Below are 27,480 nucleotides of genomic sequence, written 5' to 3' on the forward strand. Positions count from 1 at the left end.
GAGGATAGGTAACACAAGTACATACTAACTTTTAAACGATCAAGAAGGCTGTAGAGATGAGTATATATTCGCGTTAGGTAGAATGTCTTTAGTCTTACGAATATGAGTATGTTCTAGTGGTTATGAGTATATAATCACAGGAAGTGCTCATACTCATAAGTATAAACCTTGAGAAAGTACTTAAGCTTTATTCTTACTACCCATAAAGTCACCCGAGAATAAAGGATTATCTCTTAGAGACTGCAATGAGGTTAGCTTTTTTCGTTTTGCTCCTATCACGTCATACGACGTAGCGCGCAGCTTTTCACAATAAAAACTATGTATGGCAGATAACCGAAAAATATTTACGTTTGAGACACTGAAAATGTATCTTGTAGTACATTGCAATTCGGTACTGTAACTGTTCTTTCTAAATACGACCAATAGGATAGATGAAGAAATTAAAATTGATACATGTTTATTTTCACCATTAACATTGTGTATAATTAATCACAAATGCTTATAAAAGAATAAATAAATGCTTTTCATATTCTCTTGATATTGTCATGTGTGTGTTTCCCCATACTACCGTACTCTACTCTAGATACCTCAATACATCTCTACCTTTCACCACCTGCAGTGAGTCAACAACCTATAGTACAAGCACAGTAAACTTATTGTATCGGGTCCAAAGTCTCGAAGCCTGGTTATAGGAGTGGGGAAAAAACTCGCATTCCTTGCTCGGATCTTCTCGTGAAATCCTTTTTTTTTCTCGAAGAAATTCGACGGCAATTTGCTCTGCCATCATTTCTCAGGGATGACATTGTGATAACAGTGTTAAAAAATCCTGATTAATCACATGGTGCCACATTAATAGCATTGTAATTTTTCATGCTCCTTTCTCGTTTTTTTTTATTTCATTATCTATGTTTACATATATATATATATATATATATATATATATATATATATAGAGAGAGAGAGAGAGAGAGAGAGAGAGAGAGAGAGAGGATTACTGAGTCCGTAAGGGCTACCATCCTCAATGGGGGGGGCAGTTTGTAAATAATAAATTTGCAATAAGATGCAAAATTTGATTTTCATTTATCTCAAAACTCACTTTTATGACTTTCTTCCCTTTACCCAAACACCATCGAAATGTTTCTTCATTCAACAATAATTTACAACTTGACTAGATTTTTGGAAAAATCAGTAAATATACTCTTATTATATAACAATTATTTTCAGGCTCATAAACTATGTATTGTAGACTGATTACAATGATAATCTTGAAATAATTCTTCCCAGCCATGACGAAGGGAAACGAGAATTCAGCGAAGAAGAGAATCGTGAAAGGCACTGATGCAACATTGGGACAATTTCCATATCAGGTAATAGTGCACGGCCTTGATTTTAAATTGTAAGCGTTTTCGTTCCTGAATATTTTTAGTTATTATAAACAGAGACCAGATTGTTATGTGCTAAATTCAACTACCGATAGTTATAAACGAGTAAGCAATACTCCCAGTGTGGTATAAATAACATCGCTGAGTTTGAAAGTAGCAACCAATAGTAGCGAATGGCACAAACTTCGTATCTGTTGTTTAATTGGCGAAGTTATAATTGGCTACAGCTAGCGCTGACATAAACTTATGGATGACTTTAGTAGGGGGTGCTCGTTTTTCAAACGCTAGTTCAACTGAAGTACTGAAAGATCTCAAACTAACAGTTACAAATTAGCAAGAGCGCTTCATTAGATGCATTCTCCAATCTTGTGACTATTTCTGTCTTTATACTTCCCGCATTTATTAATCACCATATTTGTGTACGAATAATAATGGATTCATTAATGTCACATTAATTTGCGTTCCATTTATTTTTTATCACTGCTGACTTGATTCGAAACTACTTTGTTTCAAAGATTTTTCAATTTCGGCACACAAAAATCTGGTTTGTACTTATAAACTAATATGCCACATTACCCAAAGTTTTTTTTTACCGGTCGGCGTGGGTAGCATAGTTGGTATAGCGCTGGCCTTCTATGATCAAGGTTGCGGGTTCCATCCCGGCCCAGATCGATGGCATTTAAGTGTGTTTAAATGCGACAGGCTCATGTAAGTAGTTTACAATTCATTTTTGATAATCAGATAAGACGATTTTATTGTTACATATATCAATATATTAATGTCTTTATTTTCAACCTTTATGGCTTAACACACTAAAGAAAACCAAGTTACATATCACAGTTTTGTGTATTTTTAATTTGTATGAACGTTTTCATCCTCCCAAAGGGCCTTGATGAATCTTTATATGTTTTAATATACAGGGACATCATTTTATTTTTACTAACATTTTTAATATTAACTTGCCTATACCTCTGCATCAACGCCGTTTGCTACCCCCTTCCACGACTGGAGTTCGATGATACTGCCGTAATATACAAACAAATCACTTTACTAGGTATAGGAGGGAAGAAAAGTAGTTCATCAATTTACGTAAACTAGGAAATATCATGCTTTTGAGTTTGATCATTTTCATTAAGTTTTTGTTTAATCAAAATACAGTACAGTATTAACAATGAGTGTTTTTACTCACGAACTGAGCTATCCATGTGGACGTATTCATTATGCAGTGTATATTATACTGTCTATAGCACATTAGCGTACAATATAGAGAATGAAGTTAAATTTAAAAATAATCATAATATGGATATTTAAACACATTTTTTAAATGGTGGCCGTTCATTTCGATACAGGCTTCAATTATAATGTACATATTATCGCACTATAGACTATTGTACCTAATCCCAATTACCAGTTTCATTCTTCGTACTAGTAACTCATGTTGAAATAATTCTGTACCTACTCTATAAAAGAGTACCTTAAGTACTGTAAATTCAATCTTCACTTCTGCCCAATTCGAAAATATAAAATTACTCAGACATACTATCTACTGTCCGTCCAAGTGGTTATGTCGTAGGGTCGTAGAAAGGGAGGAAATCACGTGACAGTTAATTACTTAACGAGGCCCTTTTATTTAAGTTATTTTAAACAGTTGTATAATATTACGTAGACGTCCAATTCCTAACAGAAATTAGTGTTCTCAGAAAAGAGCTAAGACAGCCCAGCCACTAGCTGGCGAATAAAAGCTGGTGGGAGGAAACCGGGATACGACGTAGGCAAATGGACGACAGTACCTGTGCGAAAATGATTCAATATTGAAAGCTCTTTCGTCACTGGAAAACGCGAACATATTTTTGGAACGTACTGTTTACTATGACCGTAAGGCTACTATTGTCGGACCATCGGATCTATGCCCCTTCAGCGCTGTCGTCGTTCTTGGAAAAGTTAACGCCTCTACTCAACCCATTCCACCTGTTTCTCTCCCACTACGTCAAACAGCAGGCCAAGAACCTTGCCGAATAGGGATGTTGCCAAACTTCCGTCAAACAGTGTCATGTCTCTTGAATATTGTTTATAATACTGTAAGGTTAATTATTACTTATTCATAATTTAATTTAAGTAGGTCTAATGACGCTGATTGACTTATGCAAAATGCTATTACTTGCTTAATAATATTTCTTTCACCACTCCGTGCTACAGTAGTCATGTTGAGTTAACAACACTGGACTGCAAATGCAAATAAACTGTCCCGCAAGAAGGCTCAAAATTGTGAGTAGTGGGGGAGAGAAAGAGAGTGGGATAGAAAAGAGACAAATAGGAATACAGGGAGAGAAATGAATTGCCGAGGCTGAAAAGGAATTAAGGTTCAGTTCGCATATCTTACGGGGGCACAGATCCGATGGTCGGACTATACGACTGTATATGCGGTCTTGGATCTGTGTGGAGGGCGGTTGGACTTCATTAGTAGAAGGAGTGGGAGTGAAGTACATTCAAAAACTCAGGTACACTAAAAATTCACTGATGTACCTGTACATTTGTTCTAGTCCATTTTAATATGCTCATTTCTGCACATTATAATATGAGATTTTCTTCATACTTTATGTTTCATGAAAAACAATCTTGCACACTTTTATAGATCTGATTTTAGATACATGATATTTTAATATTGTTTTACCTGATGATGTCCGTTGGGAGGGTGAAAACGTTCGTACAAATGTAAAAATATACAAAACTCTTATATGTAACTTGGTTTTGTTTAATGTGTTAAGCCATAAAGATTGAAACTAAAAGCATTAATATATATATATATATATATATATATATATATATATATAACAATCATGTCAGTAGATTTACTGGCATGTAAACGAACTCCTGGGGGACAAAATTCCGACACACCGGCGACGCTGATATAACCTCTGCAGTTGCGAGCGTCGTTAAATAAACCATAAAATTTAAAATTTAATTTATTTTACCATCCTTCTAATATAAAAAATCTCTACTTTCAAACTAATAAAATGCCACAATACCCAAAATGTGTTGTATCGTTCTGCTAATGTCACAGACTTTATGGAATAGCCCTCTATGTCTTTTTCTTTCTTTCCCTTTCACTGAATTGTCGTGCTTGCAGGTGTCCATCCATATCTACGGAAACCATTGGTGCGGAGGGTCCATTTTGAATCCCACTTGGATACTAACAGCAGCACACTGTGCGGAAGAACAGTGAGTACTTGACCATACCACACTTTACTATCCAGATGCGAAGAGAGTGGCTCCCTAACGTTATATCCGTCATAGTGAAATACTAGGACATTCGATAAGTAATCTCAATAATAATACACATCATTCCTCCTAGCGGTGACCACTGGAATCTTGTAGTTCGTAATAGAGCAGTGGTTGTTTCATAAATCTGCAATGTTGAAATTCTCCAAGTGACCATATTTTGAAACATGGTGACTGTTTATCATTTGTAGTAAGAAATAAAGATCTAAAAATTTTCAGAAGATGCTACATAAAAATCCAAGTTATATAACGAAAAAATACAACTCAGTACTTCAGGGCATTACAAGAAGTTTATGAGAGAGAAGTCCTACTATACTGAACTATTACAAGTTGGGTGGAAGCAAGGCATTCGCTTTAAATCAAGAGTGGCATCCAAAGAGCTTTAGATCGATCAGTAATGGAGAGATCCAGAAATGATGCTGCAGATGGAGTCCGCTATTTTCATGGATTTGACATCGTATTCTTGACATGGCAGGGAACTATATTTGAAGTATGTAATGCCAAAAATAACCTAAAAGAATGTAATGTGAAACAGTAACTATGCTATTATTACTTTTCGAATGCCCTAGTTTTATGCTAATCGCCGGTTAACCGCATTTTTGCCCACACGAGTTGATTGTGCTAAGATTCGCTATATTCAGGTTTCATGCAGGTATCCGCAAACGTTCCTAGACCAAAAGCCTCCTCAACTCACCAACCATTAATCGAAGAATTGTTAGACTAATATTGTTCAAATACTTACTGGCTTTTAAGGAACCCGAAGGTTCATTTCCGCCCTCACATAAGCCCGCCATCGGTCCCTATCCTGTGCAAGATTAATCCAGTCTCTATCATCATATCCCACCTCCCTCAAATCTATTTTAATACTATCTTCCCATCTACGTTTCGACCTCCCCAAAGGTCTTCTTCCCTCCGGCCTCCTGTCTAACACTCTATATGCATTTCTGGATTTGCCCATACGTGCTACATGCCCTGCCCATCTCAAGTCTGGATTTAATGTTCTTAATTATGTCAGGTGAAGACTACAATGCGTCCAGTTCTGTATTATGTAACTTTCTCCATTCTCGTTGTAACTTCATCCCTCCTGGTCTCAAATATTTTCCTAAGCACCTTATTCTCAAACACCCTTAACCTATGTTCCCTTCTCAAAGTGAGAGTCCAAGTTTCACAACCATAAAGAACAACCGGTAATATAACTGTTTTATAAATTCTAACTTTCAGATTTTTTGACAGCAGACTGGATGATAAAAGCTTCTCAACCGAAAAATAACAGATATTTCCCATATTTATTCTACGTTTAATTTCCTCCCGAGTGTCATTTATATTTGTTACTGTTGCTCCCAGGTATTTGAATTTTTCTACCTCTTCAAACGATAAATTTCCAATTTATGTTGTTCAGATACTTCTAAATATTCAAAATCCAGATAAAACATTTATGAAATTGGAATAATTGTTCTCAGGTTTTCAGCCAGGTGAGTTGAATAGTTGCTTCCAAGCTTTCGATGACTAGCCTAGCTCTGTCATCTTCTTCAGAGATTGAAGTGCCGTGGATTTTGAACTGAATTAAAAGAGAGGGGAAATAGGAGGAGAAATAAAAGGTACGCGAAAACGCGTCCTTGCAAAGTGAGTTCAGGGCTGAGAGAAACTGAGTATGTGAGCTCCAAGCCTGTTGGCCACTTGTCTCACTCCGGATTACACTGCTCCACTGAAGGAGCTTTAGAAAATTTTGAAGGGGAAAAACCGGAAATGTACGTAACCTCTTAGGTACCACATACGGAGGGAGGGGGATGCGCTGAAAAGCTGACTGCAGGATGGAGAGAGAAATGGCGGAAGATATAAGCCTTCACATTGAAAGGAACTTTGTCCTTTCGCAGAACTAGTATTATGGTCTTGTTTCTAAGGGATATCATAATACATTGGAATAGTCTCTTTGATGAAACCATGTGATGAAACATGACTTAAATTTTTGCACAGGCGAGATCTATACTCCATACTGGCTGGAACTGTACAACTGAGTAAGGGAGGAATCAAACGTGGAGTGAAGACCATCAAAATACACAATAATTTCCACCAGAACGACATAGCACTGATTGAGGTAGGCTGTAAATGTAACTCCACGGAATCAGACACTATACTACATACGTTTTTAGAAGACATGTGAGTTCAGTCAATACTCGTCCAACATTATTGCGCTGTTGCCAAAATACTAGCGGGAGAAAGAGGAAGACAAAGAGAATTCGTGTCGATATACAATTAATGCATATCCACATCGCACTCCTCTCATACGCCGACCGCCCTACATAAACTTTACCCGCCTCACATGTCTTCTAAAACCGTATGAATTATAATTTAGCGATTCATCGGTAATAACTCATGGCCTCAGAAAACATCTGAAGCCCAAATTGCTGTTCAGGAAAACTGAAGTCGTGATGTATAAAGTATTAATAAGATCAGTATAAATAAGTTATCTTAGAAGATCTTCAAAGATCTAAAAGTGAAATATGGATAATAGAAATACATTAAATACGCATTAAAATGGAAAAGTTATCCTATTAAGAAAAAAATTTTTATCAACAGTAATCTCACTAGAGGTTTTGATTTATCTAGAGAAAATCAAAACTCGAGTGGGATTTAACTGACTATTACACGATTAGAAGAACGTATATAAAGATTAGAAGTAACGAAGTACTCCAATACAATAAAATATTAATTGACTTAAGAAAATACAACTGTCTTCAAATGTATTATTGTACCATCTCAACATTACAAATATTACGCTAGATGCATGCTAGATGGCAGTAGTGAGTTATGATTACTAGCAATGCCTTCTCGTCGAGAAGTTCTCGATCTATATCACGATGGCAGTGCTACTAGTTAAGAAGGCTTTGTTGATTCAGTTTCGTTTTTTATTAAAACAGTTGCATTCCACTTCAATTATCCGAATCCCAGTAATCAACGTCACTTGACATATGATTTTCAATAAATCTTAATATTAAACAATTTCTGATACGTGACTATCCATAATATCATATAGCAGAAGCTATAACATAACCTAACTAATATACTGTACACAAGTGTTAGAAAAGTTTTAATTAACGACGATGACATAAAAAATAAACATGAATAATTTTAAAAGGAATAATTATTGAATGTACAATTTTCAAATTTGAATGTGGTTGGTGGTTCAATTGATGTTATATTGGACGTGTGCGTAATAGAAGTGGAACTCGTTGATGTAGGCCTACATGGTGTATTCAACTTATTCTGGATTTCCGAATGGTGCTCTTCATTTATTTGTAAATAGGATTTCAAAAGATGCATAGGCATGATCAATGATTTTTATTAATTCTTGTTCTTGAATGCCAATGCGAGTCATATTTGAAACTGCTGTGCATCGACTGGAGTGGTTTGTAATTTTCTATTATTATTATTTTTTTTTTACGTCCAGACCAGCGCAGTTTCAAATGTTGGCAAACAAAGGAACAAATGCTAGGGACGCGATAAAATTAAACAAATGCTAGGGACGCGATAAAATTGTGCGATAAGCAGCCATGATTGGTTGAAATACGTCCTTTCGTACCGTTTTATTGGTCAAAAGTAGTATGACGTAGTAAAAGTGTAATAGTCTACGTATAACTGATGTATAACATGAGCCTTCAAATAAATTTCATTCACTTCCAAACAGGTAGACGAACCGTTCACATTCGGTTTTTCAATATCTCCCGCGAAGCTACCAAGACAAAGACTGACGTTACCTCCCTACACGAAGGTTACTGTGAGTGGTTGGGGTTACGACGAAGTAAGTAGTAGCCTATTTCATTCTTTGTAGCGTAGTCATTGTAGTAGTACCCCCCTGTAGACTTAATTAACCTTAATCTCGTTTGTTCTTTTCTCTCCTTTCAACTCAATCAAAGACTAACTTCGACAATATTTCGATTTTCAAGTGTTAAAATATTATATATTTTTATATAGCAGACACACTGACTTACAAATAGCTTTTAAAGAACCCGGAGTTCATTGCCGCCCTCACATAAGCCCGCCATCGGTCCCTATCCTGAGCAAGATCAATCCAGTGTCTACCACCGTATCCCACATCCCTCAAATCCATATTTATATTATCCTCCCATCTACGTCTCGGCCTCCCCAAAGGTATTTTTCCCTCCGGCCGGTCTCCCGAATAACCCTCTACATGCATTTCTGGATTCGCCCATACGTGCTACATGCCCTGCCCAACTCAAACGTCTGGATTTAATATTCCTAATTACGTCAGGTGAAGAATACAATGCGTGCAGTTCTACGTCGTGTAACTTCTTCCATTCTCCTGTAATTCCATCGCTCTTAGCCCCAAATATTTTCCTAAGCACCTTATTCTCGAACACCCTCAACCTCTGTTCCTCTCTCAAAGTGAGAGTCCAACTTTCAGAACCATACAGTACAACAGGTAATATAACTGATTTATAAATCTAACTTCCAGGTTTTTGAGAGTATACTGAATGACAAAAGCTTCTCAACCGAATAATAACAGGCATTTCACATATTTATTCCGAGTTTAATTTCCTCCCGAGTGTCATTTATATTTGTTACTGTTGCTCCAAGATATTTGAATTTTTCCACCTCTTCGAAGGATAAATCTCCAATTTTTATATTTCCATTTTGTACAATATTCTGGTCACGAGACATAATCATATACTTTGTCTTTTCGGGATTTACTTCCAAACCGATCGCTTTACTCGACATCTCTTACAAAATACTTTATCTTGAGGAATTCCCATTTCGTTTCAAATTTAATACGTTCTCTATTTACATTACTATTACCTAATACTGCCTTATGAAAAATACTCCACCGCCTTGTAAATAAGTGGTATGTACTCCGCCAAAATAGTTAGGCAATGAAACTAGGCACCTAAATAAAGTGCCTGTCGCGTTTTTCCCCTCCAAATTTTGTTTCAGATTAAGGCTGCCATTCATGACAGTTCCATTCACCCAAATGATGCAGTGTCAATGCAAGATTGTACCTTGAATGCTAGCTAAGTTTCGTTTTGCTGGGTCATAGTAATCTCCATTGTTATTTGCCACAAATATCGCAACTGTCTATATTTATCAATTCCCCGACATTATCCAATGTCTGACTTTATTGGACGAAGGCTCGTGGCAGGCTCACGTTAGAATGGACCACGTTTCCGCCACTCACTACCCGATTTGGAGTCGCTCGATAGCAGCACAGTCTACTATATACCGTCACGAAGGTTGAGTTTTGAGGGTGCTAGAAACAATAGACTGTGACGGTACTATTTTGCATTGCCTGTAATGAGGCGATATTAGCGATCCTAGTGGTGAGCAACTATCTAATGTTTGCATATTTACTACGTATTGAGCTTCGCGACTGTATATACTAGACTGTGATAGCAGGTTCTCCCATCCACGATACGATGGTGCGATGGGTCGATGAAACGATCGGATTGATCATTGCTCGACAGAATATCGAAACGATCTCTTCAAGCCACGAAAGTGAACTTCAATTTCCACATTCACAGTACAATTCTGGTGAGACACCGCACCATTAGGGCGAATGACGGTCTTTATAGTTTGAAGAAGCCTAATTGAAGAGCTTATTTCCAAAGTAACGTAAATCCAAAATTAATTATTTTCATTGTTTGCTTTCATAATAAACTTTATGCTCGATCATGCCGAAATGTAGTAATTATACACCTGGTAGTAGCCCTTTAATGCATGTCATTAAAGTACACCTATTCATTATAGTTCAGTTGTTCAGGCAATGAGAAATCACCATTGTAGCATTATAAAAGCGCAAGTATCGATTATTCTCGGATATGCAATCGAGAGACAACTGGCGAAACGTCACGGAGGCTGGAAATCCAATACTGTCGCAGAAGGTCACGTTCTGTTACTATATTAATTAGCGTTAATTGTAAGTAATATTCAAATAAATTCAATTTGTCATCTCGTTTTTCAATTCTAAATCAATTTCCAGGTTATATCAAGATTAATGTTAATGTTATTCTCTAGATTATATCAAGGTCAATGACATTCGTTCCTCATAAAAAATTAATACTTTCGCGTCTGCGCACATTTCACAATTTAGAAGGTCAGTTCCGCTCCTCACTTACATAACCATAACATGAATACTTATGAATAATTTCAAGTTAGAAATATGATCGAGCTTGCGCTCGTTTCATAAACAAACATACTCGCGTCTTAATTACTACCATTATAGGCTCGTTGCATATTGTACTATTATAGGTTCCCCCACCTTATAGCAAACGCTTTAGTCTCAACACGTCTATATCCCATGATAATAGTATCTGAAATAGGCGTTTATTTGCAAAGTGACAAACTTCAACGTGCATTTTTTTATAGTGGTAAATCAAAGCCAAGGCTAGCTTTGAAGAAGCCGTAGAACATCAGTTTGGACTGGCAGGGAAAAAGAACGTAAATGTTTTACTGAATGACAAATAGGGATAAAATGAGGATAGCCTATATGCGAGTGATGGCTGCGTTCCGAAAGTAGCATGTAAACATAATTATGGCCATTGTTAAGCTATTGCGTTTTTATACACCGACTACAGACGTTTTCACACATTATTATTTTATGAAAGAACAAGATGCTTTCATTAAAAATACGATTCAAGTGATGAAAACTAGCAAAGTTGCTGATCAGTTTGTCATTATTGTAAACATAACATTACCCTGTGACGCGATATAGTTACTTGCCTGTAAATCGCGCATTTAGAAGAGTTGAAAATATGCTGCTGAAAGCTGATGTCTTTTGCCTACTGAATATAACAATATTATCGCCGCGCTCTCATGGTTAACATGTCGGCATCATACAATAACGTGCGGTGTGCTTTTAAAACATAATTTTGCCGACCGATTGTTGCTCTGTAGGTTTCACTCTAAGCGTCACGTTATCACGTCTACTTCCTCGATACGAATGTTATATTGTTAAATGGCTATTATTATTATTATTATTATTATTATTATTACTATTATTTCATATACGAGTACGTTGACATTCTTAACTCTTAATAATAACGCTTTAATAATAATTTTTATGCTCGACGATGCCGAAATGTAGTAATTATACACCTGGTAGCAGTCCTTTAATGCATGTCATTAAAGTACACCTATTCATTAAAGTTCAGGTTTTCGATTATTCTCGGACATGCAATCGAAAGACAACTAGCAAAACGTCACGCAAGCTGGAAATCCAATACTGTCGCAGAAGGTTATGTTCTGTTATTATAATAATTTGCATTAATTGTAAATAATATTCAAATAAATTCAATTTGTCATCTCGTTTTTCAATGTCGAATTCAATTTCAAGGTTATATCAAGTTTAACGTTTATCTTACTCTCTAGATCAAGGTCGTCGACATTCGTTGCCCGGAAAAAAATCAATACTTTCGCGTCTGCGCACATCTCACAATTTACGAGATTGCACAAGGTCAGTTCGCTCCCCAGTCACATAAGAACAACATGAATACTTATGAATAATTTCAAGTTAGAAATATGGTCGAGCATAAAAAGTCGTATGAAACTTGCCTATAATGGTAATTAAGACGCTCGTATGAAAATTATTAAACTCGTTTGAGCTCGTTTCATAAACATCCTCGCGTCTTAATTACTACCATTATAGGCTCGTTGCATAATGTACTATTAATCACCAGGGAACGGATTTATATGGACTAAAAATATATGAAATATGTAAATATATATGTAGTTATTTTTACCAAAATATGGAATTAAATATGGATTTTTACCAAAATATGGAATTAAATATGGACTTAAAATTATAAAAAAATGACTATGTACGTTAAATATTGGTACATTTTAATCAAACTAAACAAAAAATATAATGGACGTACCTTATCTTCCAATGTAGTTTCAACAAAACACAATTTTTATTGTCTGTTACCATAACAATAGGTTACAAACATTTCTTTCAAGTGCTGAAAAGTGAATCTTCTTCTATTGTCTCTGAGGATAGATTTATACTGACTAAAAGAGCGTTCGACGTCACAAGAAGTAACTGGTACATAATTCAATTTCACAATGTCTGCTGGGGATAAGTCCAAGTTAATCTTCACTGTTGATTCACCACTCATCACAGCAACAACCTTTTGTAGTTCTTCATATCCAGGGTTTTTTGAAAGTACAGTGTCCACCTTAGCTCTTACTGCATCTGCAACTTTACCTCTACCACGATTCAGTTGTTCCACAGTACTATTTATAATTTCAAAACTTTCAGATAGTGAAAGGTGCCTATTTTGGAGACTTTTGAGCGTTTTTATGATGCATGAAAATGTATGCTGAATGTGAGCTAAGTCATTCTTCACACTTATGTCACAGGTAACTGTTTTCGCAGTATCAATTGAGACTGCATCTTCAGAGTCCAATGCAAGGAGAACATTGTTAATAGAGTCTATATGTTCGGCATAATATTCAACTGCTTCTAGCCATGTACCCCATCTAGTTAAAATTGGCTTTGGTGGCAATGGAATTTCAGGGTACATTTCTTTCAACACGTTAACTCTACTGGGAGCTTTGAGAAATACTTTTTTCACTGATGAAATCAACAAATCTACTTTAGGGAAATTGTCTCTGACCACTTCTGCCACACGATGAAATGCATGCGCCACACAAGTAAAATGAGTCAATTTAGGATATACAACAGATAATGCTTGTCCAGCTTTGACCATATAAGGGGCAGCATCGCTAATAAAGAATAACACATTATCGTACATAATACCCTTTGGCCACAGGATACCCATAGCTTCGTTGAACAGTTTAACTATAGTTTTGTTATTGCACTTTTCTAGAACATCACAATGTAAAAGAATTCGTTCAGAATATTGTTCACTTAACAAACCGATAACTACATTACCAACAAGTCTACCTTCTTTGTCGGGAGTCTCATCAATGGAAACCCAAATTGAACTATCTTTAATTTCATCTCTTATCTTCTGTATTGTCTCATCGTAGATGGATGGAGCATACGTCTTCCTAAGTGTTGACTCATCCGGGATTGTATGTTGAGTATATTTTTCAAGGAATTCCCTGAAGACCTTATTCTTTAGTTTGTAGAGAGGAATATCAGCAGAGATGAGAGAACGGCACAGGTCGATGTTAAACTCAGATCTTACATTCGATGTTGTTGGTTGTGTTAAAAACAATTGTCTCTGCTTGGAATTTAGTTGTTTGTTGGCCTGATGTTTACTAGTTGTAATGTGTTGTTGCACCAGGAACTTTTGTGTAGATGATACTGCACACTGACACAAATTACAAAATAATATTTTATTGTCAGTTGATAAACCATCTTCTTTAAATTCTGAAATGTAACTTGTTAGTTTTGATTTTAAATTGACTGAATGACGTACTTTTGGCATATTTACCGTCTTTATAGTATGATTTACAAAACTGAACCTATGTGTACTCTGACTGGCATTTAACTGTTGAGCTGCACAACTGAAGTCTGTTAAAAATTTTAAATTAAATTAATACAGTTTTGTAACTTACTTTCCCATTGTTGATAGGACTGCTAATTTTCAAATAACTCTGATGTTAAAGGGATTACTGAACATGTGTTTAAATCTCTATTGTTGAAATGTATTTTTAAAAGTTAATGGAATTTTGTTTTGTTTTATTGTTAAACCTAATATAATATGGACTGTTTTATATGAAATATGGAAAATATATGGAAATTAACGAAAATATGTACAAAACACTAAAATATGGAAAAATATGGAAAATAAAAGTAGGATTTTTCAACCCTACACATTGTGAAACATAAAGATAATGCAAAATATAAATTATATTAGCTTTATAAGTAAATATGTATTTACATATAAATCCTTTCCCTGTTAATCACATACCTTAATGTTCGTCCTCAGCACAAGACATTGCAACCTCGGTTTTAGTCCACTTGGATTAGACAAGTAGGTGTCATTTAATATTGGAAGCAGCTTATTGATTGCAATATTGAAATTGAGGAGAGTGATTGGAGCGGCGACATAAGAAATTGAAAACAATAATGCAATTAAATTTCAAAGACCTGTCGAATGTTATGCACGAGGCCGCTCAAAGACCTGCCGAATGTTACGAGTATGTACGAGGCCGCTCAAAGACCTGCCGAATGTTATGCACGAGGCCGCTCAAAGACCTGCCGAATGTTATGTACGAAGCCGCTCAAAGACCTGCCGAATGTTATGTACGAGGCCGCTCAAAGATCTGCCGAATGTTAACCATGAGAGCGCGGCGATAATAATGGTGGCACAGTAAATGTTGTTGGCAAGGGCTCACATTTCTACACATGGAAAACCTCAGCTAAGGAACATATTATATCGAAATTGAATTTTAATAAGCAGACGTGAAATCTATTGAGATAAGTACAAACAAAATGTTCTGCAAACGCACATAGATCTATTCAGGGATGTCAAGAAGTTTTCGCATATTGTTGAAGAGTAAACAATGTTCTTCTCTCAAGCTCCGACAAGAACGGTTAGGACCACCTCTGTGGTGTAGAGTCAGCATGCTGGTCTCTTACGCAGAGGACCCGGATTCGATTCCTATCGGGTTGAATTTCCTGGTTGAGGTTTATTCAGAGTTTCCCTCAACCGTAAGGCAAGTGCCAGGAAATTCGGGCCACAACATCCCTGAACAGGGCCGCCGACAATTTATGGGCCCCTATGCAATACTGTACTCGGACCCCCGTTGAAAAAAGTAACAATTACAAGTTACCAGTTATTCTAACCATAATAATTATTTGCAAAATAAATAAAAGATAACCTCATACACAGATACGAGCTTAAAAATATACGCTTTTATTATGTTGAAAACTTTTAGCAAAACTTCACACTAGCACAATATATTACTTACTTACTTACTTACTTACTTACTTACTTACTTACTTACTTACTGGCTTTTAAGGAACCCGGAGGTTCAGAGCCGCCCTCACATAAGCCCGCCATTGATCCCTATCCTGAGCAAGATTAATCCAGTCTCTACTATCATATCCCACCTCCCTCAGATCCATTTTAATATTATCATCCCATCTACGTCTCGGTCTCCCCAAAGATCTTTTTCCCTCCGGCCTCCCAACTAACACTATATATGCAATTCTGGATTCGCCTATACGTGCTACATGTCCTGCCCATCTCAAACGTCTGGATTTTATGTTCCTAATTATGTCAGGTGAAGAATACAATGCGTGCAGCTCTGCGTTGTGTAACTTTCTCCAATCTCCTGTAACTTTATCCCTCTTAGCCCCAAATATTTTCCTAAGAACCTTATTCTCAAACACCCTTAATCTCTGTTCCTCTCTCAAAGTGAGAGTCCAAGTTTCACATACAGAACAACCGGTAATATAACTGTTTTATAAATTCCAACTTTCAGATTTTTTGAAAGAAGACTAGATGACAAAAGCTTCTCAACCGAATAATAACAGGCATTTCCCATATTTATTCTGCGTTTAATTTCCTCCCGAGTGTCATTTATGTTTGTTACTGTTGCTCCAAGATATTTGAATTTTTCCACCTCTTCGAAAGATAAATCTCCAATTTTTATAATTCCATTTCGTACAATATTCTGGTCACGAGACATAATCATATACTTAGTCTTTTCGGGATTTACTTCCAACCCTTAGCTCAATATATTATATTCATAAAACATTATTCTTAAATACCTGTATTTTCTAACTTGCAGTTCAACATCAACAAACAACTCTCCTTGACTAAAGAGGCCAAAGTTACTCAGTCGTTCTTGTCACATTGTTTATCTGAATACATGTTTTATTTCCTTCATTTTGCTGAAGGATCTTTCAGCATCAGCAACTGTCACAGGAATTGTATAGAATATTCTAATGGTTATACAAATATTGGAAATAAAGTATCCAGTTTTAATTCCCTCAGACTATTTGGAGATTCATAGGTTTCAGTGGGGTTGGCCCAGTGGCGTAGCCAGACTAATTATTTTGGGTGGGCCAGATATGCAGGGTTTAGAATGTACCTGACCTATCTCCTGACAATGCCGCTCTCTTGAAACTCATTCTCGGAAGTCTTATTTAATAACATGCAAAATTATGATAAACAATCATGCAAGGCATATCTATACAAACGCTTCATAAGCTGAACTGGAGCTGTCGAGATTTCCTAGCAATGAATTTATTTTAGTAGGTTATTTTACGACGCTTTATCAACAGCTCAGGTTATTTAGCGTCTGAATGAGATGAAGGTGATAATGCTGGTGAAATGAATCCGGGGCCCAACACCGAAAGTTACCCAGCATTTGCTCATATTGGGTTGAGGGAAACCCCCGGAAAAAACCTCAACCAGGTAACTTGCCCCGACCGGGAATCGAACCCGGGCCATCTGGTTTCGCGGCTAGACGCGCTAACCGTTACTCCACACGTGTGGACCCTAGCAATGAATCTGTCGATCGCTGATGATGGGTCCTTCAACAAATCCCAACTTTTCTCCCTCTCAATGGATAGAATTGCTAGATTACAAAGCCTTGTGCTTGACATGACTGTCGAATTTTTCTTCGTTTCAGAGCTTTGAAAAGTTTTATATCATTGCCTTAATGGAGACTGAGGTGCTGTACTGTAGGCTATTTCATGTTTTGAACATTTATTTTGCTCCTGTAAGTGCTGTAGTTACTGTAGGACTTCATTCGTAATCAATATTTGAAATGTAAGTATAAATAATTGTTGTATTTAAACCATTGAAATGTTAGAGAGAGAGAGAGAGAGAGAGAGAGAGAGAGAGAGAGAGAGAGAGAAACTCATCCGGCCTTAATTAAGGATGACCACGAGGATCCGGAAATGAATAGCAAACAAATACAATTAATTAAATATGAATAGTGTTATAAAAATAAAGTGTAATAATTAAGCACCATTGATTATCAATTGTAAAATAAAATCTTAGAAGATGACTAAATTATACTGATAAAAAAAGATTTTATTTAAAATTAGCATATCCTTAATTAAGGCCTTCTGAGTGGTACAAATGAAATTGTATAATCTGCAGGGAATCTTTGAGAATTTGCGAGATGATTTTTTGAATTTCAAATAATGATATTGATAATTGTTTTAAAAAATGATATGTAAATTTTGGTAAAGAACTCCGAGCACCAAAAAATAAACCTGTCACTGACCAATTGAAGAGGGGGTGTTATACTTGGCACGAAGGTAGGGAATACATAAATGGCCCTCTTTTCCTGATCAACCTGATGAGCTTGGTTTAGATCTCTCTCCATGCGTATAGTTGGATCTATGATAATAGCCTTTTGTTGTTGCCTGTTTATTGCTATTATATCCGCTCTTCTGTGAGAGTCGTTTTCAGAAATACAGTGGACCTCTTCATGAACTTCCCAACCCTTGTTCCGAAGAAGACAGGCGATAGCTCCACGGACTCTATGATGCCTGTTGTTACGCAAGAACTCTCCTTTCCGACAAAATATCACTCAAAACATAGGTATTTAGGTAAATAATTTATTTCCAAAATATAAAGTTCCAGGTTAGATAAGGTAATTATCACTCGAGATTTTTAATACACAATGTCGCGAACTCGCGATGTGTATACAAGTAATGAATGAAACTACATTATATTCATAATCATATCTGAATTTAGTTAGAAGAAAATAAAAAATCGTGATTTCTGAGGTTTTATATTTCATGGTGTTACGTCATTTTTAAATAAGCTCTTCAATTTCGCAGTAGTCACTCACTAATGTTTTGCCAACTGCAGTTAGCGTGAGAGCAGGAAAAGTTAATTATTGTCAGCAATAAATCTGGCCACTTTACGCAGCCCTATTATTAAATCTTATTTTAACTAGGTATACCATTCGATTATCCTAATAACTTGTTTTCATGCAGAAACTTCGGACACAAAATAATGTATGTAATCAACAGCACTGTCCAGTGTACTATTACGACTATGATTTACTACAGGGACATCATTTTATTTTTACTAACATTTTTAATATTAACCTGGCTATACCTTTGGATCAACGCCGTTTCCAACCCCCTTCCACAACTGGAGTTCGATGATACTGGCGTAATATACAAACAAATCACTTTACTACGTATAGGAGGGAAGAAAAGTAGTTCATCCATTTACGTAAACTAGGAAATATCGCGCTTTTGAGTTTGATCATATTCATTAGGTTTTTGTTTAATCAAAATACAGTACAGTATTAACAATAAGTGTTTTTACTCACGAACTGAGCTGTCCATGCGGACGTATTCATTATGCAGTGTATATTATACTGTCTACAGCACATTAGCGTACGATATAGAGAATGAAGTTAAATTTAAAAATAATCATAATATTGATATTTAAACACATTTTTGAAAATGGTGGCCGTTCATTTCGATACAGGCTTCAGTTCTAATATGCATATTATCGCACTATAGACTATTGTACCTAATCCCAATTACCAGTTTCGTCCTTCGTAACTAGTAACTCATGTTGAAATAATTCTGTACCTACTTTATAAAAGAGTACCTTTCGTACTGTAAATTCAATCTTCACTTCTGCCCGATCCGAAAAGATAAAATTACTCAGATATACTATCTACTGTCCGTCCAAGTGGTTATGTCGTAGGGTCGTAGAAAGGGAGGAAATCACGTGACAGTTAATTACTTAACGAGGTCCATTTAAGTTGTTTTAAACAGTTGTATAATATAACGTAGACGTCCAATTCCTAACAGAAATTAATGTTCTCACAAAAGAGCTAAGACGACAGCCCAGCCACTAGCTGTCGAATAAAAGCTGGTGGGGGAACCGGGATACGACGTAGGCAAATGGACGACAGTACCTATGCGAAAATGATTCAATACTGAAAGTTCTTTCGTTACTGGAAAACGCGAACATATTTTTGGAACGTACTGTTTACTATGACCGTAGGGCTACTATGACTGTATATGCGGTCTTGGATCTGTGTGCAGGACGGTTGAACTTCATTAGTAGAAGGGGTGGGAGTGAAGTCCATTCAAAAACTCAGGTACAATAAAAATTGAAGTAAAAATAAAATGATGTCCCTGTAGTATTTCCTTAAACGTCCATCATCACTTTCTATAGAGCGGGAAGAAACCAGACCATCTTAAATATGTGGAAATCTACATAGTCAGTAACAACAGATGTCAAGAAGACTTCACGACAAAAATATATAAGCAAAACATATGTGCCGGCTTGATGGAAGGCGGAAAAGGATCCTGTAATGTAAGTAAAAACTAATCTTTATTACTCAGCAACATGTTCTGTTCATTTCTGTAGCTAGATGGAAGAACCAATACTGCGCCCGAAATAATCTTAAAAAATTAATAATAATTTGTGAATATTAATAAATGATTAGCAGGCTTCGAGACTTTGGACCCGATACAATAAGTTTACTGTGCTTGTACTATAGGTTGTTGACTCGCTGCAGGTGGTGAAAGGTAGAGATGTGTTGAGGTAACAACGTGGCTATTTAGAATAGAGTACGGTAGTAAAGGGGAAACACACACATATGTACATTCTGAAAGTAAATATACATTACACAATGACAATGTCAAAATAATGTGAAAAGTATTTATTCTCCTGTCTTTTATAGCCATTTGTGTTTAATTATACACAGTGTTAATAGTGGAAATAAACATGTAGCAATTTCAATTTCTTCATTTATCCTATTGGTCGACTTTAGGAAGTGCAGTTACAGTACCGAAGTGCAATGTACAGGGACATCATTTTATTTTTACTTGCATTTTTATTGTACCTGCATTTCTGAATGTACTTCACTCCCGCCCCTTCACTAATGTCCTTGCTCCCGTCAGACACACAAACTTACGGCCGCTGTTGCATTCGAAGTCTTCAAGCAGTGTATAGTGTGTTTAATAAATATGGTTGCGTTTTCTATAGAGGAAAGAACCTATATTAATAATATCGTACTAAAAAATTATATTCATGAAACGATAAATTCAATTTCAGAGAATATGCTTCAAAATGTTTTTAATAATATGCGTAAAGAATTGAAGCCTGCATTGTAATGAACGGCAACCATTTTCAGCAACTTGTTTAAAAATTCAGATTAGCTTATTTTGAATTGAGGTGGCTAGAAGCAAAGGAATGCTAGTGACATTTGTAATAACATGAGTTAAGTGCATCCAGTGTAAGCAAAAGTATCTAAAATTTTAGTGGCAAAGGGATATTTTAATCGAATCACACATTAAAATTTAAATAAAAATTTCACCGGTTTTACGAAACCTTAAATATGTAAACCCCATTTTCTCAAAAGTAACTTAAGTGCACTTACAGCCCTTTACTTATGACCCCCTCAATTTAAATGCACTCTCTATATTGTATGTTAACACCAATAATTAATATGCTAAATAAAGTAGACATTACATAAAGAACATAGCCGCCTGAAGAGTTGAGTTTCTTGAAAAAAAAAATGTTACTACTCTACTGTATTTTGATAAATTCCGTAAAAGTGATCGTCAAACTGAAAATCGTAATATCGTATTTCCCTACAACATAAATGGATACACTACTTTTCTCTCCTCCTATACTTAGTAAAATGATTTGTTTACATATGGCACTAGTAACATCAAACTCCTGTAATGGAAGGGGGCAACAGTGTTTCCGAGTTTAGCCAGGTTAATGTTAAAAATGTTGGTAAAAATAAAGTGATGTCCCTGTACTACAAAATACATTTTCAGTGTCTCAAACGTAAATCTATTTCAGTTGTCTACCAAACACAGTTCGTACTGTGAAAACATGCGCTCTGCGTCGCATGACTTTATAGGAGCAAAATGAAAAAACCTATCATCATTGCAATCTCTAAGAGACAGTTCTTTATTCTTGGGTGACTCTATGTCCACTAATTTGCTGTTTATGTTACACAATGTTCCATATCCGTTATTTTTACATAAAATTGATTTCCACTTCAGTTTTACACGTTCAGTAACCGGTGTACTTGTCTCATTAATTCTATGCGTCATTTCCTCAACTAATTTGAGGGCTTCCGGCATCTCTTGCTCTGACTTTTCTAACCGTGTAATAGTTTCAGACACAGTTTGAAAATAGGTTTGTATGAAAACCAAATTATTCATCAGAACCTCAAATCCAGAGCGTTTTCCATTGCGTATTTGTTGGCATTCTTTCTACAGTACTCCTACCCACTGTACGCTTTACCACTATACTCAGTACGCCGTTATGCGGATTTCCCACTGAAACTGCTCTATCGGGTCCGAAGTCTCTAAACCTGATGATTAGATATTAAATGCACATGATTCATCTACTGAACAAGATTTAAGGTGTGTTAGGACTGTTACGTTGTCTTGTATTATCAAAATTCCATATTTATTCACAAGGACAGTTGGAAGAAGAGCAGGGAAAAGGTACGAGAGATGCAACTGGACTGCTGCGAATAACAGGTGAAAGATACCTCGAGAGGAATAGAGAAGTGTATACAGTATTTCTCTGGATGGAATAGTGAACGGGAGAAGAGTTCGGGGGAGAAGAAGATATCAGATGATAGACGACATAAAGATATATGGATCATATGCGGAGACTAAAAGGAAGGCAGAAAACAGGAACGATTTGAGAATGTTAGCTTTGCTATGAAAGACCTGCCCTTGGCAGAACACTATGTATGTATATGTATATAGTATTTGTGGACTTAGAAAAGGCATTTCATAGAGTGGACTGGAATAAACTGATGGGAATCCTGAAGAAAATTGGATTGGATTGGGAAGAGAGAAGGGTGTTCTATAGATTATGCGACAATTTGTAATCTTTATATGAAACAACGAGTCAAAGTCAAGATAGGAGAAGAAATGTCAGAAGGAAGTGAAATAGGGAGAGGAGTGCGACAAGGATGACCTTTATCAGCTACCCTGTTCGACATCTATACTTGGAGAATTTGGTGAAGCACTGTTTTCAGAACATATGAGGGGTGATAGTAGGAGGAAGAAGAATAAAATTCATAAGATTTGCTGATGATATGGCGTTGTTAGCAGAAGAGGAAACGACACTAAGGGATATGCTACTGGAACTAAATGACAACTGTGAGCAGTAAGGGATGAAGATAAATGCAAACAAGACGAAGACCATGGTTGTCGGAAGAAAAATAAAGAAGGTAAACGTGCGAATACTAGATGCTGCAGTAGAGCAAGTGGACAGCTTCAAATACTTCGGATGTACAATAAGCAGTAACATGAGCTGCTGCTGGGAAGTCTAAAGGAGGATAGCAATGACCAAGGTAGCTTTTAATAGAAAAAGGAACATCTGCGGGTCTCTGGAAAAAAAGAACTAAGGAAGAGACTAGTGAAGTGCTCTGTGTGGAGTGTGGCATTGTATGGAGCCGAAACATTGACATTACGACGAAGTAAAGAGAAGCGACTAGGAGCATTTAAAATGTAGATATGGAGAAGAATGGAGCGTGTGAGATGGACAGACAGAATAAGAACTGAAACTGTGTTGGAAAGAGTGGGTGAAGAAAGAATGATGCTGAAACTGATCAAGAAGAGAAAAAAGAGTTGGTTAGGTCATAGGCTGAAAAGAAATTGCCTACTAAAGGATGCACTGGAAGGAATGATGAACGGGAGAAGAGTTCGGGGAAGAAGAAGAAGATATCAAATGATAGAAGACATTAACATATGAGGTGAAAAAGAAGGAAGAAAATAAGAAAGATTGGAGAATGCTGGATTTGCAGTGAAAGACCTGCCCTTGGATAAAACACTATATATGTATGTATTAATCTTGCTCAATAAAATTCAAGATGCTACCATATATTAAGTCGCGTAGGAGAGGGAGGAAAGGCGAAGCTGAAAAAAAGGGGACAACAAGGGACAGAAAAAAGTGAGGAAACAGAAGAAGGGAAAGAGCAAGAGAAAAAGAAGAGAAAGGGATGGGAGGAATTACTGATAAAAAGGGAATAATGACGAGAGAAGACGAGGATACTAAAGAGTGAAATGAGAATGAGATAATGACAAATCGAGGTGGAAAAACAGCGAATAAGAATAGAAATCATAATAAGGAGGAACTGACGAGTGAGTCAGTAGAAGCAGGGAACAAGGATCGTAAAGGAATGACAGTGAGGAAGGAATGGAGGGAGAGAGGGAAGGACGGAACAAGAAACAGAAAGGAATGGAAATGAATAGGAAATGGGATTAACGTGAAGAAAGGGAGGGAGTAAGGAGTAAAAGGTAAATAAAAGAGAAGGAATATGAAGTGATAATTTGGGACTAAGGAGATGGCTATACAGGGTACAAGTGAAATAGCCTTGCAGATTTCCAGAGCGAATTGCTCATGTTGTATGTAACAAAGAACCATATCATATTAGTGAAAACTTCTTTGTTCATTTTTCCCAAATGTTTAACAATTTCTTATTCGGTAACTATTGCGGGTAGGATCGTGATTTTTTTCTATATCGGTAGAAATCTAATAAAGAATTATTTATCCCTCTGGCGTATTTCAATAGCGCGCACCGTTTTCGTGTAAATTTAATTTTAAAAACCTTTAAATTCAAGCAATTCCACAATGCGAGCAAGTGGCAACGTCTTGGCAGAGCAGCTCACCTACTGAGACTCACCGAGTTCGTTGACCTTTTACATCCGTATTACGAGTAGTGTGTGTTAGCGACGATGTTGCCGGACTGCTGAAACTTTAAACTTAATTTTATAATTAACCGTGCATTTAATTACAAAATGTGTAGATGCCTTAGAAATACCCATTGCAGGAGATGCAATGAGCATGAAACGTTACCCCACGTGCTAGATTTCTGCCCTTAGGGCGAATTACTGCGAATTGACAGACATAACTCATCTATCAAATAAACATGATTTAGATTTTTCGTTATCGTAGCCTACAACATGTACAAGAAAAAGTTATGTAAAGCATTACTTGAAACACATGTTCTGTGTTGGTGAGTTTTTTTAATAAATTAATTGACCCTATTGGGCCTGCTGTGTAGTGCTGTATATTGAATTTATTAACATGGTGTTGTATTTGCTCTGCAATTTGCCAATTATAGCTACGCCTACACTTTGCATTTTTGGCTGTGATGTCTGTACTTGGCTCTTTTTGATTTGTTTTTATTTGGTGTTTTTCATTTATATCTGTACCTGTGTCTTTTATTTAGGTGGTATCTATTTGTTTTTTTTTTCTCTTTTCCATTTTTAATTTTTAATTACACTTGTATCTATTTTACCTCTTTTTTCGTGTTGTATGCAATTCTATGTTTTTTTTATCTCTACTGTCTATTGTAATTGGGGCTTTGCCCTGTTATGGACATAAATAGATAAATAAATAACACAGTCCGCTCAATAATTGCTAACAGATTAAGGGAACATGGTGAATACGAAGTATATGAGGAAGTTCAATGTCTTTCTACGGAAGGATCTACATGGCGTGCTGACATCATAATAATTGACCGAGAAAAAAAATGATCTCATTCTTGACCCCACTGTAAGGTTTGAAATTAATGAAGATCAACCAAAGCAGGTACATGAAGAGAAACGCGTTATTTACCTTCCATGCTGTGATGATCTCAGTCATAAATATAATAATTATTCAAGATTGGAATGTCATTGGACTTATGTTTGGTGCGCGAGGAACAATTCCCAAATTTACATTGGAGATCCTCAGAAAATTAAAGGTTCCTGATAAGTAGACTTCGTTGAATTGCCACACGCAGCATGCAATCAGGTTGCCGATGTACGGTAGTATAGAGGAGGTGGGCGATCTCCCGGTCTTGTAGTATAAGCAGTTCATGTTAATAGTTGTGACCGGTCCAAACAGATAGAACAGCTACAGCTAATGTATACCTATGTAAGCACTTGTTTTTGCATTACTGCGGTTGGAATAATCAAAGCTTAACATTTGTTCAGTGCAGGCAAGAATTCAATCAAACATACTACAATGAGAGTGTTGCTGTTCCAAACAATTTCCCCTGGAATACCCTTATCAACGCAGCTAGTCTTGACCCATTGGGAAACGTGGTTGGATGCTTTTAATTATTATGCAGAACATTACGGCAAAATAATGGAGGTAATTGATGGATTGGATAGCACAGACAGTTCCGCTGTTGCAGCTGAAAAATCATTTCCTTCTGAACAGCTATTGGAAGATATTCTGTTCATCGATTCTAGTTTTAAAATCGTGTCCAAAAGCATCACCCTTTTAGAATCGTCTAAACTACAACTCTCAGAAGCCCTTAATACAATGGATGAAGTATCACGAATCGTTATCCAAAATAACAATTCACTAATTTCAGAAAAAGTGAAATGAAAGTTGAGAAACATTATTGCTAAAAATTCTGCCTATTCACAACTTCGTATTATAAATGATGTACTATCAGGTCACGACAAGACATCTGAAGTTGGTGTACTAAAAAGTAGCGGCTTTCCGTTCTTCAAATATGCACCTATTACATCGTGTGATGTCGAAAGTAAATTTTCCCAATATAAAAACTGTTTAAGTGACCATCGGAGGAGGTTCACTTCGCAGTCGCTCAAAATGTACGTAAGTCTTCACTGCAATGCACATATTCAAGGATGATGAGAGTATATGAATTAAATTTTAAGAGTTAATATATCTCACTACAAAATAATTGTGTATTTCATGTTTAGACATATCCTACTTCAATGATCATTCATTATATTTCTTGAATGCAGGATACAGGTTTTATTGCAACCGCAGTATACTGCCAGTGTTTACATACTTCCATCCGTTGCATGCCCCCTTCTCATACAGTCTATACCGCGTGCGTAGTAAATCTTACGATTCTCGTGGCAATTCCATGAAGTCTACTGATAAGACTCTTCAGACAATTGCATCAACCATTTTAAAATCTTCATTGAACATCATCAATCACCATCTCTATTCATCTTTATAATATTCAATGTATATTATTTATTTTCAATAAATTTTTATCTTTTTGATAGCTACCAAATCTTATCGCAGAATATTCTTTTTTAAAATTTCATGATGTATTTTTTAACATTAATTTACATTTTCTTTTTTTGTTCATTTGAATTGATTAGGATGCCGATATTTTAAATCCAAGATTTGGACGGCTATCATTTCGATGATATTCTCCCCTTTTTACGTGTACCCTATCATCCCATTCAATCTGCAAGGTTATTTCACTTCCACCCTGTATTGAGAAAGAGAGAGTAAAGAGATTACTACTGTAACACTATTGCAGGGTGACTCGGGAGGACCACTGGTACATGGAGATGTTCTCGTGGGAGTCGTTTCCTGGGGAGCTATGTTGTGTGCCAGGTTTCCCTTTCCTCTGGGAGTCTACACAGGAGTGTCCAATTACGTCAACTGGATTAATTCTATCATCAATGGAAGGCGAAATGGACGAGTAGTGAAGGTGGACTATCATTAATACATAATATGTGTTCCTTTATTTTCTCTTGCATCTAATTCCTTTAAAACACACTGAAGATTCATGGAAGTGCGGGTGTATGCACAGAATGTTTGAGGAACATTATAACGATGTAGAAAGAAGCTAGACAAATATAATTGTTGAATTGAAATCCATGTCTAACTACGGTTCGGATACAGTAGCTGTATCAGGATAGGAATTCTTGGTCCGTGCGTTTTGTTTACAAACATAAACTAGTTGTCCGTGTCCCCCAACCAGTTAACTCATGTTTTAGGTAGAGGGTGGAGAACGCTCTTCCCAGCAGGTAGAGTTTTAGCTAGTGGAAGGGGGTAGTGTTTACTGAATCAAGTCAAGGCCCTATCCTATACAACTATACAGCCTATTCTGATGCAGCTACTTTATCCGAACCTTACTGACAACGTTT

General features: G+C 36.4%; 1 protein-coding gene across 1 annotated transcript; it reads left to right on the forward strand.

Annotated features, from left to right (window-relative positions):
- The first annotated feature begins 1,286 nt into the window (after positions 1 to 1,286).
- LOC138713971 (trypsin-1-like) lies at positions 1,287 to 27,247 on the forward strand. The gene is made up of 6 exons (XM_069846552.1): positions 1,287 to 1,367; positions 4,510 to 4,601; positions 6,636 to 6,756; positions 8,347 to 8,460; positions 19,760 to 19,900; positions 26,868 to 27,247. The coding sequence occupies exons 1-6, from the start codon at positions 1,287 to 1,289 to the stop codon at positions 27,054 to 27,056; spliced, it is 738 nt and encodes a 245-aa protein (XP_069702653.1). The 3' UTR covers positions 27,057 to 27,247.
- Positions 27,248 to 27,480: the final 233 nt, after the last annotated feature.

This window comes from Periplaneta americana, chromosome 14 (assembly GCF_040183065.1).
Source record: "Periplaneta americana isolate PAMFEO1 chromosome 14, P.americana_PAMFEO1_priV1, whole genome shotgun sequence".
NCBI lineage: Eukaryota > Metazoa > Arthropoda > Insecta > Blattodea > Blattidae > Periplaneta > Periplaneta americana.

What these genes read in the sequence shown, in the direction of transcription:
- LOC138713971 (XM_069846552.1), top strand. Translation starts at nt 1,287, where the DNA reads ATGACGAAGGGAAACGAGAATTCAGCGAAGAAGAGAATCGTGAAAGGC. An exon ending in GCACACTGTGCGGAAGAACA is followed by an intron (nt 4,602 to 6,635) that starts GTGAGTACTTGA and finishes ATTTTTGCACAG; the next exon opens with GCGAGATCTATACTCCATAC. An exon ending in ACGACATAGCACTGATTGAG is followed by an intron (nt 6,757 to 8,346) that starts GTAGGCTGTAAA and finishes ACTTCCAAACAG; the next exon opens with GTAGACGAACCGTTCACATT.